Source organism: Caretta caretta, chromosome 3 (genome assembly GCF_965140235.1).
Source record: "Caretta caretta isolate rCarCar2 chromosome 3, rCarCar1.hap1, whole genome shotgun sequence".
In the NCBI taxonomy this organism is placed as follows: Eukaryota; Metazoa; Chordata; order Testudines; family Cheloniidae; genus Caretta; species Caretta caretta.
In genome coordinates this window covers 143,314,185-143,336,699 of record NC_134208.1, presented here as the reverse complement: position 1 = coordinate 143,336,699, position 22,515 = coordinate 143,314,185, and the positions used below count along the sequence as shown (strand labels likewise).

General features: G+C 42.0%; 2 protein-coding genes across 2 annotated transcripts in view; one reads left to right on the top strand and one right to left on the bottom strand.

Moving 5' to 3' along the window:
- Positions 1-1,257, top strand: part of LOC125634868 (kinesin-like protein KIF28) — a 57,739-nt gene extending 56,482 nt beyond the window's left edge. Inside the window, exon 23 of the mRNA XM_048846208.2 lies at positions 1,082-1,257. Coding sequence (XP_048702165.1) covers positions 1,082-1,231 — 150 coding nt within the window. The 3' untranslated portion in view covers positions 1,232-1,257. The remainder of the gene's footprint in view (positions 1-1,081) is intronic.
- SCCPDH (saccharopine dehydrogenase (putative)) lies at positions 1,051-21,453 on the bottom strand. Its single transcript, XM_048843665.2, has 12 exons — positions 21,163-21,453; positions 19,182-19,294; positions 18,104-18,184; positions 15,798-15,927; positions 14,035-14,084; positions 13,382-13,512; positions 12,645-12,762; positions 10,465-10,584; positions 10,324-10,380; positions 9,025-9,136; positions 3,695-3,776; positions 1,051-2,431 (listed from the first exon to the last, which is right to left on the bottom strand). Exons 1-12 carry the CDS (start codon positions 21,365-21,367, stop codon positions 2,326-2,328), a joined length of 1,305 nt encoding a protein of 434 aa, XP_048699622.1. The 5' UTR covers positions 21,368-21,453; the 3' UTR covers positions 1,051-2,325.
- Positions 21,454-22,515: the final 1,062 nt, after the last annotated feature.

Below are 22,515 nucleotides of genomic sequence, written 5' to 3'. Positions count from 1 at the left end.
GTTACTAGTTCAACTCCTTGCAAATAACTATCAGTAATTTCTTACATTTGATCCTAATCCTCAGTGTTCTATCTGCAGAAGGAGCAGTAATTTCATTTTGTTTTTTAAATGATAGTTGCTCAAATGCTGAGGACCCATGCAGACTAGGATACAAAGATGTTTTGCAGTCTGAACAGGAGAGTTCAGAAGTAGGCATTTTGTATAATAGGAATTAAATGTGTATTGCTATATGGAAAACTATTCCTATATCCATGTACAGGAGCCTTTGGTAGTGGGGTTGGCATTATAATAAAGCAAAATGATCACTTCTCCATTTTAGAGTTTGTTCTGTAGGAACAGACACTGTAAAAAGGAGTCATTTAATCTTTTCTGCTCATAGAATAAAAATGTATGATTAGGGGAAAACAGGCATAGTACAAGTCATTTGTTTTCAAAATGCAGTGCATAGAAGTTGTTAGGTCATTAGTACCAGTGTGACAGGGTACCAAAGGAAAATATACATACAAGTCTGTACCTATTTTGACCAAATGTGTGAGGTTTTTTTTCTATTTCTTGTAGAAACAGGTTCGTACAGTGTTTTGATATTAAATGTATTTGTCAGGAGCCTATTTTGGCGATAAAGAACTAGTAGAAATGCACTTGCTCTACATCACTGCTATTAATTTGTGTGCGTAAACTGATCTTTATTTGGGGGAGGAGGTGTGAAAGTAGTGCAATCTGGAGATCCCTGGAGAGATGAAAAGCATTGCATAGCTTCAACACCACTCACTGCTGCTGATTCTAGCTTGAGGACCTGTTCTGCTCTCCTACTTACCTTTCCCAACTCTGTGTGCTATTTTTGTTCAACAGGCAACACCACTGCTACTATGAATCCATCTCTAGCTTTCAATTTAACTGTGATTTGTCCCATCCTTTCTGCTTTAGAGAGAATTTAGTGGTGTTTTAACTATTACCTGCTATTTTTTAGTTATTGCCTTAATCACCACCATGCCACTCTAAGACATCCATGAGGAAAAGATATATAAAATAGCATGCACACTGAGTCCAATATGTACTCATTCATTTTATTGGTCTTTTGCAGGAAGAAGATAACCTTCAGATGCTACGTCTTTTTACAGAGAGACAATCACACATGTTGAAGGATTTTGGGGAGCAGCTTGAATCTAGCATATGCAGATTGAAAAATGATGTTGCTCTTATAGTTAAAAAGAAGAGAGAAAGCATAGCATAAGCAGTTCTTAAGCAATAGTGACTTAATTACTTATTAACTTTGCAGTCTGCCATTTGTAGGTGGATAGCTAAACCACAACCTTAAAGCATAAAGAGTTAGGCTTAGCTTAATCTATACTTGGTGGAAGACCAAGCAGCTCAGCTTTCTTGTTTAATTACCCAGATAATTTGTACAAAGACTTCAATTTTAGAATGTGGTAATTTTCACTGCTGTAGGTCACATATTGTACTATACACAAAGACAGACCAAAGCTGCTTGCTTGTCATACTAAATCTTCAAAACTCAAGTTACAAAAGTATTTCCTTCCACATCTCTAGAATCACATGAATAAGATTTATACTATGAAGCGCCTATCCTCATAGCTTCTGCACTCACATAACATTAAGTTAATTTGTTAGCCTTGTTTAACCTGCATTAACAACTGTCTTTATCTTAATTACTCCATCTACTCCTAATGTGTTCTTGTTTTTCAGTTTACACTAGGGAAGTCTAGCTCCCTATTTCTAGGAGTTAAGCCCATTACAGCAAGTTATGGAGAATTACAAGAAGTTGAGGCCAGTCTTGTTTTTATAAGTACCAAATCATACAAAATGACCACAGCACAAATAAGTGATCCCTTCCCCTAAACAGTCATAAATAATGGCTTGATTAGCTAAGGCACTTGTTATCCAGGCCCTTCAGTGGTAAATGGAGTTATTTCTTAAATCCCTTGACTGACAGATAACTAGAACCTACCATTATGCTAGCTGAAAGCTCTCCAACTACTGCCCCTGATTTACCAATACCTATTAAAATGATCAGCCCTAAAACACACATGCATCCCATTAACCTCTTTCAGCTCATATTTATACAGGATTAATTTTTGACATCTAAATAGATGCTGAAGCAGTAATTTCTCTAACCACATAGTTTAGGAGTATTAATCTCTTTACATCAGCTGGTTCACTACACAAAATGCTACAATCCTTTTTTATACCATTGTTAGCAACAATACAACTGATTTGTAAATGTTTTTATTCGGTTTTAAATCTGAATAAGCTCTTAGTATGTTAGTTCATGCAAGTGTAGTTTTCCTTGGAATTAATTTTGAAACTTCAGGCTTCTGACTTGCTAATAACAGAGAACTCAATGCCATGTTTGTTCAGCCGATCAATCAGTTTTGTTTTAGAGAAAGCAGCTCCTGGAGTATATACGCCACCTCTGTTAAATGAATTACAAAATAGGTCAAATGTATCTAATTTGAGTACTTAATTATCAATTATCCCCTGACTACCAAAGATACAACCATTTGTCTTAACTACAGTATTGCTTATGCTTGTGAATTAATTGAGAGTCTCAGGATTTTGGTGCCTGGAACAGGAGCTCTTGTGATGATGCAAGCTCATTTTGGGGATTTTACAGCCAAGGCAACCTATGGCACTCATGCCAGAGGCAGCCTGTGAGCTGATTTTCAGTGGCACTCACACTTCTTAAACATTTTAAAAACCTTATTTACTTTCCATACAACAATAGTTTAGTTATATATTAGACTATTACTGGCCCGCAAAACCTGAAATTAGAGTGAATAAATGAAGACTTGGCACACCACTTCTGAAAGGTTGCCAACCCCTGGTCTAAGGACACAAACCTGCCCTTACCCCTGCCTTCATGGATGGACTGTCTCTATAGCAGAGAGGGGTCTCAAAGCAACAGGAGGCAGGGAAATGCTGCTGCATCAGGGTCCTGGACCCAGTAGTAGTTCTTCAGCGATTCCCTCTGCTTCTTGCTGCCCCAGGACCCTTGATGCTAATCCATCCATGAAGGCAGGGATCACTGACAAGTTATCTCCTGCACGCTCTCACACAGAGCTCTACCAGCATGGCCAGCCCTGAAGCACTTCAAAAGGTAACTTTTTTGTATAGAAGTGATTTATTTTGATAGCTATATAAATAAATATTTAAAATCTCAATGGCCCAAATAACCAAAAATTAATTGTAATTATGCTTCTGCCCTGGATGCAGCAGTAGCTTTTCTTCTACTACACCTCCTTTGTGCCAGCCAGAGAAGGAGCCCCAAGGTAGGAGGGGGAAGACTAATTAAAAATTAAAAAGCTAGTTGTCCACATTTCTAATTACAGAAGACAAGACAAATAATTTAGCTGATAATATTTTATGCAGTTATCAGAATTAAAGTGATTTAAAATTGTGAGGATTGGTTATTACAAATAATTATGCACTGAGTTATAGAAAGCTTTGCTTGGCTTGGGGTTTTTCCAGAACTTAATAAGGTGGTTGATTTTGTGAAGACACAGCTCACATCAATCTCTGTAGAAAAAAATTGGATAACTCTATACACAAGGAGCATACTGTGTGTTTCCTGGATATTCGTTTTCCAGCTCCATTTTAAATGCACAGAGAACTAGGGGGTTAAAAAGAGCCCCTGTCTGAATGCACACATACAGTACATAGGAAAATAAAGACTCACTGTTTAGGAAGAGAACTTGCATCCTTTAGCAGCGCTACACCTGCCTGAACCATTGCTACTGCCGTAGCAACATAGCCAGCATCTGCAAAAAATGTGATAATGGAGTAGATATCGATCTGTTGAGCACCAGTAAGGTGTGTGACAGCTTGTTGAAGACTGATGTATATAATTAGATGAAATATAGAGCCCAAGGTGCTAACACAACGCAGTCACTGTTCAACATTAAACAGTTTTAAACATGGATCAGAGTTTAGTAGCAAGAGACCTCAGCTTGTTTAGTACCATGGGGGAAAAACAGCATTAAACATAATTTTAAACCTTTTATTAAAGATGAAGGAAACAGTTAAAGCATTTGAATTGTAAAGTATTAAGTAAGGCTTTCATTTTAACAACAGTTCATGTTCCTTTTCCAGTTGAGAGAATATTTAAAGGAAAAACCCTTGTTTGGCAGACAGATGGTAATAACTGACTTTTTGCAGGAGAAAAAGTTAGTTTAGAGACTGATGCTGCTGTTGAAGTCAGGTCCTATTTCCTCAGTGTTTGGGATTCAGCTGGAGCTGTAGAGGGGGTGGTGTCATCTGGGTCCCTTTCTCTGACCAGTACATCCCTCACATCCCAGGAGACTGTGGGAGGTGGCAGCTACATGGTGAGGCTTGCTCTTAGCCAAGCTGTCTTTAAAGACCCACAAAGGGAACAGTGAGTAGAATAGCCCATCCTCATTATTTTGTCCACCAATTAGGCCTAGTTTCTGATACTAATTCTGGTTCACTGATTTCTGGTTCCATAGTTCTTGTTTATCAGGCCTGATCTTAACACAGACCTTGAGTTATACCTGTAGACCTTTTTGTTTGTACTAATTCCATCTGTCTCCCTTTTGCAACTTTTCCTTTCAACATTTATTACTGTAAATTATTTTTACACTTACTTATGGGCTTTCATGTACATTTTACAGTTGAGCTCACAATTACTCTTGTAATAATTAGGCCTACAACTTTACCCTATCATTAAGACTGAAATCTAGGCGACTGATTTTGATGGTCTTGACTATGGGCCCATCCCTGTGGACTAAAAGTCTCCTTCTTGCAGGCTCCTGTGTAGAGAAGCAGCATGACTGGTAGATCTGGAGCTTCCTAGGATGAGCACAAGGCACACAGACCATATTTAAGAGGCAGTGGTGAGGCCCTTCCATGTGCAATGTCAAGGTTCCTTCCCCACTCTGAACTATAGGGTACAGATGTGGGGACCTGTATGAAAAACCCCCTAAGCTTAGGTTAAAACTTTCCCAAGGAACAAACTTTGCCTTGTCCTTGAACCGTATGCTGCCACCATCAAGCGTTTTAAACAAAGAACAGGGAAAGAGCCAACTTAGAGACGTCTTCCCCCAAAATATCCCCCCAAGCCCTAAAACCCCTTTCCTGGGGAAGGCTTGATAAGAATCCTTACCAATTTGTACAGGTGAACAGAGACCCAAACCATTGGATCTTAAGAACAATGAAAAATCAATCAGGTTCTTAAAAGAAGAATTTTAATTAAAGAAAAGGTAAAAGAATCACCTCTATGAAATCAGGATGGGAAATACCTTACAGGATAATCATATTCAAAACATAGAGAATCCCTCTAGGCAAAACCTTAAGTTACAAAAAGACACAAAAACAGGAATATACGTTCCATCCAGCACAGCTTATTTTACCAGCCATTAAACAAAAGGAAATCTAACACATTTTTAGCTAGATTACTTACTAACTTAACAGAAGTTCTGAGGCTGCCTTCCTGATCTGTTCCCAGCAAAAGCATCACACAGACAGACAAACCCTTTGTTCTCCCTCTGTCCCCCGCCCCCCAGATTTGAAAGTATCTTGTCCTCTCATTGGTCATTTGGGTCAGGTGCCAGCTAGGTTACCTTAGCTTCTTAACCCTTTACAGGTGAAAGGGTTTTGCTTCTGGTCAGGAGGGATTTTATAGCACTGTATACAGAAAAGTGGTTACCCTTCCTTTTATATTTATGACATGCAGTAAGGACTTGCAGGAAAGAGATGACAACACACACACAGAAAAGGTGAGATGAGACTCAGGGAAGGTACATCTCAGGACTTTGTTCTTTTCAAAGATTTGTAACTCTCAGCTGCAAAGAAGTTACCTGTGTTCCTTGCTTTCCTCCCAAGTTGTCCCAAAATAAATTAAACTAGAAGCCCAGAGTGACCATAGGCCAGCTGGGAGTTCTGAGGCACTGGTTTCAGAGTCTAGGGCAGTTAGATCCCACATCCCAAGTAAGGGCATCAGACAAAATCTCTGTACCTAGGAGTGAGCACTAGAGTCCCTTACTGTCAACCGCAGTCAACTTTGAAGTACATGGGACCCAGCAGTTGGGTCCAATTTCTATAGACTGATGACTATACAGTAAGGCATGAGGCCAATTTGTAACAATCACAGAAGTACTCTCTCTTCACATCACTTTTAGCTGCTTAGTCTCTCACTTCCTAGGTGGAATATCAGAAACTGAATCAATTTACATAAGTAGTACTGTTGTAATACACCTCTACCTCAATACAACACGACCCGATATAACGTGGGTTCGCATAAAACACAGTAAAGCTCCAACATGCTGCTCTGAGCGGCATGTTAAGGGTGCTGGGCCAGGGCCAAGGGGTTGAATAAGGGGCAGAGGGTCTTGGGGGGCAGTCAGGGGTTCCTCCCCCCTCCCTAGGTCTGGGAGGCAGCTGTGGGGGGGCACTTTTGGGGGTCCTGCAGTCCCAAGTGGCCCAGGGGATTAGCGGGCGGGCCAGGAGCAGCCCACTCCGCTTCCCTCACCCAGCTGTGTCGCTCTGGGGACAGGGCTTGGGGGAAGGGAATCCCCCCCGCACTCACCAGCAGCCACAGAAGCAGAGCAGCCCAGCCCCAGCCCGCTCCACTCCTCCCACTCCCAGCCACAGCGCTCTGCTTCCCGCCCCAGATGAGTGCAGGACCTTTCCCCAACCTCCCCCACAGCGACACAGCTAAGGCCGGGCAAGGAAAGCGGAGCAGGCTGGGGCTGCATCACTCCACTTCCCGCCGCAGGTGAGTACGGGGGATGTCCTTTCCCCAACCTCCCCGCACTCACCAGCAGCAGTAAGTGGAGCACTGCAGCTGGGAGGTGGAGGAGTGGAGCGGGCTGGGGCCATGTTGCTCCGCTTCCCGCCGCTGCCGGTGAGTGCCTGTCATGGGGCGAGGAGTGTGGATGGGGTCAGAGCAGTCAGGAGACAGGGACCAGGGGGGTTGGGATTCTGGGGGTGATTAGGGACAGGGGTCTCTGGAGGGGGCGATCAGGGAACAAGGGGGGAGGGAAAGCAAGTTCAATATAACACGGTCAGATTATTTGCATCCCAAGGACTGCATTGTATCAGGGTAGAGGTGTAATTAGGCCTACAGATATACTTTAATGGTGAGCTCATCTGTGACATATGAGTAAAAGTTCATAAAATGTCACAATAAGCCATAAACAACATATATTGATGGGAAAAGATGCCTAAAGGAGACAGACTGAATTAATAAAAACAGAAAGGCCTACTGATATAACTCAAGGATAGCGTTAATATCATGCCTGGTGAACATCAGAAGGGTGGGACTGAAAATCAAAATGTATTGTTCTGGAAGTAGGCCTAACTAGTGGACAATATATGGGGATGGGTTATTCCACCCATCACGCCTTTTTTGGAGGGGGAAGGAGAAATCAAGAAGCAGCTGTCTGACAACAAGAGCTGCAGAGAGACTTGCCATCATGGCTTCCACCCCCACTGTCTCATGGGACACCAGGATCTGCCATAACACACAACTAGGCCTTCGTCTTCCCGCTCCAGAGAGGGACCCAGATAACATCACCTCCTCCTGCTTCCTCAATCCATCTACCACCTGGGATAAAAGACTTTTTCTTTTACAAACACCATGTGTACCTTTTTCCTTTCCCTTCACATGTCTTCTCTTGTCTGTCTGTCTTCTTTTTCCTTCTGTCTTAATAAGAGTCTGGTATAGACTATATTTTGCAGCACTGCTGTAAGATTGTAACCAAGAGGCAGTTAAAACCTGTACAAGTTTGCCAGGTCCTAGAGTGGCCGATAAGACCATGTGCAATAGTACTTTTCCAGTAGTGAGAATGGAAGTGAGTCAACACTAGAGAGAAGCTGTATTTTCTATTTTTGCTGTTCTTTTTTGTGTGTGTGTGTTTTGTTTTTAGGAAATGGGATTGGATTTAAGAACAGCAACAGCCCAACTAACTTCCCCCACCCCAAAGACAGTTATTACTACCTAAACACTGTCAAAGGGGGATGGGGAGTCCTTCTTTAAAAAATTTGAGCTAGAGGGAAAGGGAGCAAGGCATGTTCCTAAAATAAAAGCCTTAACTGTTTTTTTCCTTCTTATCTATACCTTTAATAAAGGATTAAAAATATTTCTAAATGATGTGTTTGCTATGATGCTAAGCAGGTTAAGGTCTCTCTATACCAAACCCTTGTTTAACATTAGACAGTGACAGGGTCATATAACAACTTTAACTCTTTGTGCCCATTATATTCCATCAAAATTAACAACAGTACACAGGTTTCAGAGTAACAGCTGTGTTAGTCTGTATTCGCAAAAAGAAAAGGAGTACTTGTGGCACCTTAGAGACTAACCAATTTATTTGAGCATAAGCTTTCATGAACTACAGCTCACTTCATCGGATGCATACTGTAGAAAGCGTAGAAGATCTTTTTATATACACACAAAGCATGAAAAAATACCTCCTCCCACCCCACTCTCCTGCTGGTAATAGCTTATCTAAAGTGACCACTCTCCTTACAATGTGTATGATAATCAAGGTGGACCAGAAAGCTTATGCTCAAATAAATGGGTTAGTCTCTAGGGTGCCACAAGTACTCCTTTTCTTTTTGCGAACAGTACACAGGCACTCTTCCCAAAAAATCATGGAAAAGTAGCTTGTTAGTAGCAATGGCTGTGTTGAGCCTTGGAATAACCATAGAATGAGATGCAATTAGTGTTGAAATTCCAGGTTGCTATATGAAATGGAAGTCCTCCGTAAGTTAAGGTAGTAAGCTAATTTTTTTAATTGTAGTAGTGTTATTTACATCTGGTGGTTTCATTTCTCCAGTTTAACTTCTTGCTTACGTAACACCCGCAAGCAGATTTCCTTCCAACATCACTGCCTCTTTAGAACAGCTGGCAACTATACAATGGCTTCCAGCTTTAGTCAAATACTCTTTACAATGCTAAAAATAATGGTCAGTAGAAGAGGGGTACATGACAAACAGCTGACCTTGGATTTTTAAGATAGCCATAATAAAGCATTCTGGCTTCTTTACCTGGTCCTTTCACTTGAGTGCAGATTTTTACATTTGGTTTGCCCTGTTGTGGATCTTGGCCCTCACAGTATCCCTCACCAAAAAATGTCATTGTAAAGGATGATCCATCTATCTGCAATGCAGAAAACAAGAAGTGCATTCATTTACAGAGTAGCCATTTCTTTATGTAATACAACAATTTGTATCTAGAAAGCATACTTCATCTTTCATACCTTTTCATAACAATATATATTACACCAACAACTTTTCTAGTCTCTCAGCTCAGATTAACTAACTTGGGCTGTGGGTTAAAAATAGCAAGTGTAGATATTTGGGCTCTAAAACCTTCCTTGAAGGATTTAAGAGCCTAGGCTCCAGCCCGAATGCCTACATTGCAATTTTTAGCCCCAAGAGCTCAAGTCAGTTAACTCAGGCACTGAGGGCTTGGCTACACTTGCAAGTTAGACTGCATTAAAGCAGCCTCAGACCCTAACTCATGACCCGTCCACACTGGCAAGGCACTTCGAGCGCCTGGACTCTGCAGCTGGAGCGCTGCTGGTAATCCACCTCCACGAGAAGCGTAACGCTTGCTGCGCCTTGGCTGAAACACCCCAGCGTCAGTGTGAATGAAGTGTTGCATTACTGTACTGCGATCGGCCTCTGAAAACATCCCATAATCCCCTTAAGTCAAGTGGCCACTCTTGTCATTGTTTTGGAATTGGCTGCAGGAATGTGGATATGCCCTTTCAAAGCACCGTTTCCGACAGCCGGCATGCTTATCTGCTCTAGGACAAAGCAACCACTACTGTGGAATATTGCTTGCTGTGAGTGTGAGAGAGAGACAGGCGCGCACGTGTGTGCGTGGGGGGGGGGGTGTGCTGCTGTCTGAACTTACAAGACAGCATGCTGACATGCTCTCAGCCCCCCAAAAACCCACTCTCCCCCCCATACACACAACACACACACACCCCGCCCCATTTGAAAAGCACGTTGCAGCCACTTGCATCCTAGTATAGCTTCCACAATGCACTGCTCTCTGTGGCACTGCAAGAGCTGCCAATGTGGCCACGCCAGTGCACTTGAATCTGATAGTGTGAACACACTGCAGCACTTTCCCTACTGAGCTCTCTGAGGGCTGGTTTAATTCACAGCGCTCTACATCTGCAAGTGTAGCCATGTCCTGGAAGTCTCTACCATGGGTTTTTTATTGCAGTGTAGACAAACCCCTAAGTGGCAGACTCTAGACTCTTGCTCTGTAATTTGCATAATAAAAGCAAACACCAAAATGCTGTATAACTGGGGATGAAAAAATTAAATTACCTGCTTTTGTGTTGGTCCTTTCTTTGTAAAATGTCCACTAGAGAAAAATTCTGGGTACTGCAGAAGAAAACCCAAAACTAAATTAGAAAAAGCAACTGGCCAGCATGTCTGAAATGTTAAAAAATGAAAAACAATACTTACTTTTGTCAGGAGATTTCTTCCAAAGCTAAACTTCACAAGAAGAAAAAATAAAAGGCCAGCAAACATCAGCTTAATAACAGATGCAATACCACCCACTGTTGCATAAGCTGCATACTGCACCTAACGGAACACAAAATGATAATTTTTCAGTAAAAGATTTACATAATAATTACTCGCCTCTCAGCTCTTATCTAAGTCAAAAAAAACTATTCCACTGTGCTGATGTCGAAAGATATTCCACAGCATAAAAATTCTGAAGAACCTTCAAACAACTTTTCGGATTGGCCTACACTACAAAGTTAGGTCACTTAAGTACTGTACATCACCCAAGGCTGTGAAAAATTTCACACGTTATGCAACATAGTGAAGCTTCCCTAAGCCTTGGTATAGGCACTGCTAGGTCAACAGAAGAGATGTTTCCATTGATCTAACTACTGCTTCTCAGAGACGTGGATTTAGTACAGCAACAGAAGGACCCATTCCATCGCCGTACAAAGTATCTACACTAGAAATGCTGCAGTTGTGCTGCTGTAACATTTCTGATATACGCATACACTCAGTTCCGACCATCTCTGACTAATGCTGCATTTTCAGTATTCACAGTGAGTAGAAAAAATAAGGGGAGAATAACCATAATTTTGTGGCGCAAGCTGTAGAGAGGGGATACGATAAACAGAACAGCACAGAACAGATCTTAAGCCAGACACACATTACTTTTCTTCCTCCTTTAAAACTACATTTCCCATCTTTTTTTGCCTCAACACAAGCAAAACTAACTTTGTTTTAAATGATTCAAGAGACTGCTGGTACTCATCTCCTGTTGCGAAAATGTGTAAAAGCTCAGCACCCACGCACTGTGAACATAGAGCATTTCTCACCTTAATGCTGCCCTCAATCTGCACACCCAAATCCCACAGACATCAATAAAAACACCAGGTGCAGATCAAGAGTGGCATTACCCCCTGATCACAATCTACTTGCTACGCTACACAGACCTGACAGTTTTGTGGGCAGGGAGTAGGGAATGAAATGACAGTATTCCTTAATGCACAGAGGAAACCATTATAAGATGTTAAACTAGAAAAGAGGCTATTTTTAGGAGTGTTTAATGCTGTAAGTAATGTTAAAATAATAAAGATCTATGCATAATATGGATCAGTATCTAATCTTAACAGATGTTTAAAATGGTGCAGAATCACATGGAATGAGCTAGAGTCAAAATTTGTTACATTTTATGTTTGTAATATGGGCTAACTGCCTAAACCTCTGGGCATAAATTACTTCATAATTAGAATGAAAATTATTAACTATATATAGGTCCAACACTTGACTCTGTCCAAAAAACAACAGAAATAAACTTAAAGTTGCTCCAGTACTTCTCTAAAGAGCATAAACAATATTGTAAAACTGGGTGAAGCAGTTGGGTTATAAGTGAAACACTCCTCAGCCTTCCTCCAGCAAAAACCTGAAGTAGAAGATTAACTTTACCCTACTTTCCAAGGTGAGCAAACACCTACTCTAATGAACTGACAAGAGAGGCGAGTTCCAGGGTCAAGAACTTCTAATGAGAAAACCCTTCCCACAAAGTTTGAGTTTAAGAACTTGTTCATCTCTATCTCATCTGTATGGAAGATATATAAAGAGAAGCATTCTTAGATAGCCACGGTACAGACCCTATAGGGATTTATAGGTTAACTGTAACTTAATCTGCGCTCAAAAGCAAAGAGGAGGCCATTGCAGCGTACGGAGTTCTTGTTTTATGTACTGTACAACATGGCTCACAACACTAAGATGACAAGCTGCAAAGAGCATGTTAAGTAGTTTGGCCTACAGTTGACAAGATTCATGAAGAAATGGCATTAGGTCCACACCTGAAAGATGGTACCCTGCTAGCAAAGCACAGACTGCAGGGTGGGAAAGGGTAAAAAACAAAAAAAACAAAACAAAAAACTAGGACACCACAGCCAGCTGAGATTCCAGGAGCAAATGAGGCTCCCACAAGATCTTTGACTGAAGCTTAGTAAGAGAAAAGACAATGTGTTTGTCCCTTCTCTAGCAACCCTAAATCTGTAGCCAGTCTAGTCTGAAGATAGTTGATTTGAAGAGATGCTTCATGCCACTGAAAGCGCTACAAAGAACACAACAGAACACTGATTTTATAAACATAAAAGCAAACTTACAGGTGTTTCTTGCAAATCTGTGTGCAAATACCGTTGAGTTCGTTTTACAACAGAGACGTCTGATCCCATGAATGGAATGGAGTACTCTTTGAATTCCTGACTGTAAAACACTAGTCCTCTGAAGGCAAAAGAAACATTCATTAATATTTTCCATCACTTTCAGTAATGTCACTTGTATTGCTATTCTTTTCAAAACTTAGTAAGTTGTAAAACTGACTTACAATTGTAAGAACTTGGACAAAAATAGAGCATTTTCCTTAAGCATTCTTACCCCATACTCTCTCTTTCCTTTGGGTTTAAGTAATAAATAATCCAAAAACCTGAGCCAAATTTATCCCTACCACAAACCAAAGTCAATTGCATTACCAAGGGATGAATTTGACTTACTCCCTGTTTTTGTCCTTTTTGTCCTTCCATAGCAGTAATAGCTTTTGAAATGTGATTAAGTTGGTAAATCTAGGATCAAAAGGTACTCCTAACAGTTTCTCTAATAAAGCTTTCAGTACAGGTGATGTTACAAAAAAAACCAATCAATTTTGATGCATTTTCCCCTCCTTGTACCTTATATTGAAATATCAGATACATTAAGCCTTTATTTAAACAAGTTATTCCTCCAATTTTACCAGACAGGAAACATTCCTTCTTTTAGAAATTTATATTAAAATATAATATAATTATAAAGCTTTAGGGGAAAGATTAAAACAAAACAAAGTTCTGGTCTTAAAAGTTTCTCCTACCTTCTTTTTAGTTTTGCACCAATGATTGGGAGAGGTTTGTGTCCTATCTGTTTTCGAAGCTTCCTCAAATTGTCTTGATCTGCAAGGCCATGAATAGCTGACTTCCAGGTTCCATCATGGATACTGTAACCCTAGTGAAATACCATGAAACTAACTATTCCATTATCTAAAATCCTGACCTAATGTTTAATCCAGCCTGGGGAAACTCTTTCCTTATTACTACTTTTAACATTTCTCATACTATGTCTACGTGCACGACCAGCTGCATTAAAAAAAAATATCGGCACTGGCACTGCTGACAGCAGCTCAGGTTATGTTCTAATGTATTTTGCACATGTTTTCCCTGCCAACTCTTTACAAATGAGCATTGCTATGATAAATGTTTTTTATCAAAAGACTAGTTCTCAGTCACATCAAGACCAATAAAATTATTTTTCATCACTACCACAAAGGGCTGGCATCTAGCTTGTTCCATGGTCCGATGTAGCTTCATGGCAGTTTTGCAAAGCTGCTGCAAAGGATATGATATTTTGATTATGGGTAAAAAATATTTATTTGGTTAGCTGCTGTCTCACAAACTTCGTAATTTTCATATTATGTATTCTTGTGGCTAATAAGTATGCAATTTCAGAAGACAATATAAACAAACTAACCTCAGGTCCAGATTTCACAGTCAGGAAACTTTCAACTGCAGTTAGGGTACCTTTAATGGGGGAAAAAGTGTATAAAAAAAAAGGTAGCTCATAGCATATGCAGTCATACAGTAGTTCACCCACCGAGGGACACATCCAGATTGTCAGAGGACTCATATCACTAGCAGAGAAGGAAGAGTAAAGTAAGACTCCAGTATTGAAGTACTTTATCTCCAAGGAAAATAAACTAGTAAGATTGTGAGCCAAGGTTATTTTACTCACATTGAGTACCACAGGCGAAGTGCTTTTATGAGAGAGTATGGTATTATCCTCACTCAGTAGCTCCCATCCTTGTTTTATATAAAGAAAGGACAGCTCAGTAATTAAAAAAAGGGAAAAGACAACATCAAGGCCCAAAGCATTTTTCGCCTTTGTTTTGACATTAAGCATTATGTAGGCTATTGAAACTTAGAAATGAAGTCACAAAATTTGGTAGCCCTTTTGAGTGCCATGCTATAAATCAACTTGTTCCACTGCACTTATTGTATATATTTTACATTTTGCTAAGTAGTTCAATTTTCTGTAATGAACAGCAAAACAAATTTTCTCTCCCAAACCTAGTTTACTGTCTGCTATATCTTAAAGCCAAGATACCACCTTTTAAAAATTTATAAAAAAGTATCCCCACCTGATTGACTCTTACTAATATTATAAAGTATTTTGAGCTGTATGGGCAATATCAGTACCCTGTCAGAAACATATTCCTCCCCCATCCCCAAGGTCCTTGGTATTGCCCAAACAGACCCCAAGACCATTAAACAACATCAGAAAGAGAAAAGAGGAAGAACAAATGTCAAGAAAAACCCCCATATATTAGTACACTCATTTTTCTCGCTAATCAAACTGCTAAATACAGATTCATTTTTATTAAAGTGAAAATTAGTATACTAAGATGTTAAGGAAAATCCTTTTAGCTAATAGCAATTATGACAGTAGATATGTGCGCATATATTTTCAAGATAATTAGTGTGGGGCCACTTAAGTAATTGTGTTGACACTTTAAAGGAAGGTCACAATGAAAGATATTCAGTATACTAAATGCAATTCTGCTGGACACAGAATCCATAACTGAGAGTGGGGTCAACTTACAGCTGAAATGACTTTAGTCATTTCAGCCTAGCTTCTACACATTTGTCCTTCTTAAAGACAAAATAGTGACAGTCGAACACTGACAGAAAGAGTATATGATGGTTCCAACATCTACTGCTATCTCTCTCATAAGCAATAAAAAAAGGTTACGATTATTTCACGGAATTTGTGACTTCCAGAGACCTCCGTGACATTTTCTGCCCTGGGGCTGGAATGGTCAGCAGGCAACCCCACAGCTCTCATCCGCTGCTGGCAGGCCCGCAGCAGCTCCTAACAGTCAGGCAACAAGGGGACTCCGGATTCCCAGCCCCTGTGGGTGGCGAGGGGGAGACCCCCCTGCAGCTGCCCAGAGGCTGTGGGGGCACAAGAGAATAAGAGCTCCCAGCCACTGTGGGTGCTGGACCTTCCTCCCTCCCCATTTTGTCAGGGATATTTTTAGTACAAATCAAGCACAGGTCAGAAGCTTCAGTGAATTTTTGTTTATTGCCCATGACCTGTCCGTGATTTTTACTAAAAATATCTGTGACAAAATCTGAGCCTTAGCAATAAACACATGACAAACAAGCCAGGATCAAGGATTGTGAATCTCAGCCCAACATAACTATCAAGATAAAGGTCACACTTAGATAAATCACCTTTCAAATTGTCTCTGGTGTATAAGACTCCCATATCTGCTGGAACAGAGTCAAAGCCACTGCTTCCAACGACATATACCCCCTTTTCTGCAGCTTTATCATTATATTTCAGATACATTCCTTCCAGAAACTGAAAAATATTAAATACAAACATTTTAAGACAAATAATCCTGGACTGTGGTGTAATCTGAACTTCAAGGAAACATGCTAAATTAACTAAATTCTAACTTTAACCATAACACAGAGAGAACCTCCTCCTTTTTGGGTTCATTTAGAAAGGAGCCTTACATCACCACGTGCAGGTCAACAGACAGTGCTGCTGAAAAACCTCCAGCTCCGGCACACATGCGCATCCACATTTGGAATACATATAGAGACCATCACTCAAAGAAGTACGGTTTATATTCTAAATAAAATAAAGTGTGGTAGAGGTCTCACTTACAAGCCTATTTATTCATAAAACTCCACATCATACACATATTGTCTTATAACACAAGTCCCACCTGGTGGTAACAGTATAGCAGTAGTCCACACGTATCTATTTACAGTATTCAATGTTCTTTAGTCATAACATATTCACAGCATCTTTGTGTAAAGTATAAGACAATCAAGACATGTATCTTGGACATTGAAAACGAACAGCTCAACTGAAAAGCCACTCACACAGAAACACTTAACTTCACAGTAATGAAATATTTTAAATCCGGTCTTTCAGTGAAAGTTATGTTTGTTCTCTTTCCTGTGGAAGACACAGTGTTACATTCTGGCCACCCCCTAAGGCCAGTGACTAATTCTGCATAATTATGCTTTCCTCATTTTCCTTTACACAAATACCACAAAGAAAATTATGAGCCATTAAGAGCTAATATCACTAACCAACAGAACATTTTATCATTTTGAATTATAGAACCATCAGACTGGAAGAGGCCTTGAGAGGTCTCCTGAACTCAAGGCAGGACTAAGTATTATCAGACCATCCCTGACAGGTGTTTGTCCAACCTGCTCTTAAAAATCTCCAATGACAGAGATTCTACAACCTCCCTAGGCAATTTATTCCAGTCCTAAACTACCATGACAGCTAGGGATTTTTTCAAGTGAGATTTTAAGCCCCAAACCAGCAAAATATTTAATCATGTGTTTAACTGTAAGCACAGGAGTAGTCCTGCTGAAGTAAATGGGACTACTCATGTGCTTAACTTTAAGAACATTCCTAAATGTTCTGTTGAATTGCGGCCTAAAATCTCACTTGATTTTATTTTTTAAAGCATCATTACTCTGGTAAGACAGAACTGTACAAACTATAATTTATTTTAAGGGAGCAGAACAAGACAGAAAAGAATCACCTTTACTATTTATTTATCTATCCTCTGATCTATCCACATCTGATCAGCCATATTTCACATTAATAGCATCTTTATCATCTCCAAGTTCTGGAAGACTATATTCATATACCGAGTCACTGAAATGCAGAAGCTGGCATCTTTTAGGTACATATTACATTGCTCAATTTGGGAGGGAGGGAGCATTTTAATCAAGATCATCAGACCAAATACCTACTCTTAAAAATAGTGCACATGGAATGTTTAATGCACACACACACAGCAGAAAGGAATTCCATTTTAAAGATCTCTTCTAAAACAATTCCATGAGTCAACTCTACCAAGATTTTAACCTTAATCTCCAGCAAGATTAGGTATTTCACATGTGTAGCATAGACCATTAACCCATCTTATAGAAAAGTTACAATCTATGTCTAAGGGACCTACCAGAAGATATGACATTTTACTAATTTTGAATTTTCAAGATTTCCCAAATGATTTAGCTAAAATCATTTCTAAAGTAGAATTTAGCCTCCTAAATCACTTGAGCACTTTTGAAAGTTGTACTCAGTATTATTAATCAGCACTTCTATATGTACTCAAAGCATTTTATACACATGAACTAATCCTTACAACACCCCTGTGAAGTAGGAAAACAAGTGTTTAATATTCCTATTTTATGATTTGGAAAATAATGCAAGAGTTGAAACCCCCAGATGACATCACATTCAAGGCTGAGATTTAAAATTCATGAGTTCCTGATTTTCAGTCCCACACTGTTTCTAATGACTCTTGACTAAGAGTAAGAAAGAGAAACTAAGAACATATTTAAAATCACAGCTTAGAGACTGGAAAATATTTTTCCTGTTCAGGAATATCAGTGAGAACTAAAGATGTGACCCAAATATATTCAATAAAACGGTCTTTACTAAATTATTCATCTGATGTTTTCAAGCGGTAATTCATTCGTTTGTTCATGCCACATACCTGAGGTTCTCCACTGATGTCAACACAACTTGTGCCATTATCAACACAAGCTTTCACTACTGGCTCTCCAAAAAACCTGTACTATAAACAGAAAAGGAAGCTATTTATCTTACTTGGCAAATGTGCAATAAAACAATTTTACAGACAGATTTGCTAAATCATCACAGTAGGCTAGGCATTACCATTTGTTAGGATATGTCAACAAAATGTAACAGAGTTTGCCCTATGCTGACCTAAAATTCTTGAACTCATTCTTTGGAGGAATTTAAAGGGAAACCATCAACATGAAATTTAATTGGTTATCTAAAAGACAAACACTTCAAAGTACTTTCAGGCACTACATCTATTTCAGATTCCTCAGCCAGTTTTTATGGATTTATATTACATATTTCAATTAAAATGTTCTCTCTTCTATTGCTGTGTGAGTCTCACACAGCAATAAACAAGGAAAATTAATTACACTGGGGAAACATTCAAAGTCAATACACACCTGAAGTGCTGTCAAAACAGAAAAACTGTTTTCTTTAATCTTTCAGCTGTAGACATCGGTGTGGTTACTACTGTCTGAAAAATGTTTAGCTATTATAGTTGTCTGATAGTTGCTAGTATCCCTTTAAATTTTCAGGTGCAGAATTCCCTCTGCCAACTCATCCACAGTAGATCAAAGGGCAAGAGCTGGAAGATAGGTGTTGCCAAGACGCGTAGAATGGAGGAGTAGAGCACATGATAAATCTAAATTTGTTTTATTATTGTTTTGCATTAATACTAAAGTAGATAAAATTGTCTTTACTGGTTTTATTTTCTAAACAAAACACATGCAACTATGGTGCAATACTTCACGTGCAATAAGCAGCCATTCCAAATTTACTGTCCGAAGCAGCAGCACAATCTCATTAATATTTATTTATTCCAGAAACTATATTTAATTTTTAGAGTTTCGCAGCTCATGTTTTGACTTTAAAAGGCAGCATACTCAGTTATTACATGTTTACAGTATACCAACGCCTTTTGTCTGTAACAGCATATGAATTGCTTGTTTGTCCATTTTGTTTCTGATACTTAGAAGACTGATACTTACTGGGCCTACACAGTTGAGAACAACAGCTGCCTGTTTAGCCATATCAGCAAGGGAGGATGGGTCACTGACATCACAGAGTATTATGCCAACTTCTGACTTTAGCTCTGGTTTTCCTGAGAATCGAAAGAAGAGTGTTACAAGAGGAGCCTGGTACTATCAGGTTACTATCCTCATCAAATTTACTAGCTCTTTCTTTTAACTACCATTCTTATTTATGGTATGAATAGAAACAAGGATAGGAAGGAAACGGGACGCTTTTCCAGCACATTAACAAACTAGGACTTCTCCCTCCATTTTGTGGGGCAGAGGAAGATTAAACCCCAGTGGTGTCAGAGGTAAACACCAGCAACACCCTGTGTAACCTCACAACAGTTACAAGGGATCTTGGCCTGATTAATGGGGCCAGTAGACTATGACTATTATTACAAATAATAATAATTGCTATCACAGTTGCTCCCAAAGGCCCCAAACACAGACGACAAGGCCACCCCATTCCAGCAGGGCTGCCCAAATCTTACTGACTGCTCAGCAGCCTGTGGCGACCAATCTCCCAGATCCCCACTCCATCCACAGGAGCTTGAAGGAGGGCTCCCCCAACATTTGTGCCCAGATGCCCCTTCCATCCAAAGTGTTAGGAGTTAAAGGAGATTGAAACAGGAAAAAGAGCTCTTGAGGCCCCAGCCACCAGTGGAGAGGGGCATGGGACACTGGTATCTGCATGGGGGGAGAGGGAAATGAGGAGCCATTGGGGAAGTGACATTGCCATCCCTGTAGGGAATTACTGCTATGCCCACAAGGGGAAGGGGGGGGGAGGTTGGGTAGGGGCCAGGCCATGCGGAGGGAACTGCTACCACCACAGGGGGAAGGGGACCAGGCAGGGCCATGTGGGCTGTGTGTGCTGATATCACCACAGGGGAAGGGGTGACTGGGCAGGGCCATAAGGGGGGATACTGATATCACCACAGGAGAAAGGGGGAACCCACGCAGGGCCATGGGGGATTTTGCTACAACCACAGACAGAAGGGGTGACCCAGCAGGCCCATGAGGGAGAGGGGGCGCGATGCTGATATCACCACAGAGAGAAGGGCTGCCTGGGCAGGGCCATGTAGGGAGAGGCCAGGCAGGGGGTGCTGCTATCACCACAGGGGTCGGGGTGACCCGCCAGGGTGGTGGGGGAAGGGAGAGGCCCAGGTAGGACCACTGGGCCCGGGGGGGGGGGGGGGGGGGGGAACCAGGCAGGGCCAAGGGGGCGGGTGCTGCTATCACCACAGGGGGAAGGGGGGGGCTGGACAGGACCATGGCGGGGGGGGGGGGAGAGGGGCCAGGCAGAGCCATGGTGGGGAGGGTGATACTATCACCACAGGAGGAAGGGGGGGCCTGGACACGGCCATGGCGGGGCGGGGGGAGTAGAGGGGGGGGAAAGGGCCAGGCAGAGCCACAGGCAGGGAGGATGACACTATCACCACAGGGGGAAGGGGGTGGGCTGGGCAGGGCTATGGGGGAGGGGGCGGGTACTGCTGTCACCACAGGGGAAGGGTGGGGGGGCAGGGCTATGGGCGGAGGAGTACCAGGCAGGGCTATGGGGGGGAGCAGGTACTGCTATCACCACAGGGGGAAGGGGGGGCCGGACATGGCCATGGGGGAGTGCCAGACAAGGCCACGGGCGGGGAGGGTGATACTATCACCATAGGGGAAAGGGGGGGGCTGGGCAGGGCTATGGGGGAGGGGGCGGGTACTGCTGTCACCACACGGGAAGGGTGGGGGGGCAGGGCTATGGGGGGGGAGCAGGTACTGCTATCACCACAGGGCCATGGGGGAGGGCCAGACAGGGCCACGGGCAGGGAGGGTGATACTATCACCCCAGGGGAAGGGGGGGCCGGGCAGGGCTGGGGGGGAGCATTACGGGGGAGAAGTGAAAAGCCGGGGTCCCCCGTTTGTTTAGCCCCCGTCAGGCCTCCGCCCTCCTCTTCCCTTCCCTTACCCAACCTCTCAGCCGCCTTGTCCAACACCCCCTCCAGCTTGTCCCGGCTCCTGCCGGCCACGGCCCAGCGCAGCGAGCCCCGCAGTTCATCCCCGGCCGCCACCCGCGCCACCTCCTCCGCCACGAAGTGGCCCGTGAAGCCCGAGGCCCCGAACACCACCAGCTCGTAGGGCCTCCCGGCCGCCGCCCCGCCGTGGGTCGCCATAGAGACAGAGGGCGCGCGAGCAGCTGAAGCTGGCGCGAGCTGCTCCGGGACTGCGAACGGTGGGCGCGCGACCCAACGCCAGCCCCCAACGAGCCGCAGGAAAGGAATCACGTGACCCCCGCCCCCGCCCCCTGCGGCCCCGCCCCTTTTGTGGATTTCCGAATTTCCGGACGCCGCCCAGATTTCCCCCTGAATGCAGCCCATAAAGTGAGCTGTAGCTCAGGAAAGCTTCTGCTCAAATACATTTGTTAGTCTCCAAGGTGCCACAAGTCCTCCCTTTTCTATTCAAGCAAAGTGACTGCTCAGACCGTAGGCGAAATAATTTCAATTTCAGTAGCTTTATTGTTAAGAGGAAGGATGGTTTTGTGTTTGAGTGCCTGATCTTGCATCTCTGAGAACAATTTGAGTCCTAGCTAGAGCAGAGACTGAGGAGATTAGGCTGTTAGGATATAGATATTCAGGCCTGTCTGTAAAGGCCTATACGCTAAGAATTTAGGTGTATTCTTATCACTTAGCTAATAATAGAGGTATACAAGAAAGAATCTGTGTAAGGGCCTTTTCTCACTGTGACAGTCTGAGGCCCTGTTCTTAGGCTAAGGCCTTTGGCTAAGCAGCAGAGGCAGCCATAAGCTAGGAAGCGACCGGTCCCATCCTCACATTCCAAACTAGTCAATATGGGGCTGTTAGGAAGGTGATCTGATCTATCACCTCCACAGAAAGGGAAGAGCCTAGAAGATGTAAAAGGAAATTTAGGTTGATAGTTTTCTGTCTGGTAAGAACTCACTTATCAATAGACACAGCTGGGAAACCCTTATGTCTTTATAGTTGTGAAATCCTCACTTCTGTATCGTTTTGTCATTATAATTCCCACTTTGCTATTGTTTATTGGCATGGTCTCTGTCTGGTTCTGTGATTGTTTCTGTCTACTGTATAATTAATTTTGCTGGGTGTAATCTAATTAAGGTGGGGGATATAATTGGTTAGCTAATCATGTTACAATATGTTAGGATTGGTTAGGTAAGTTTCAGTAGAATGACTGGTTAAGGTATAGCTAAAACTATTACTATATAAATTAGGGGCAAACAGGAAGTAAGTTGGGATTTGAAAATAAGGAAAAAGGAACTTGGATTTAAGCTTGCTGGAAGTTC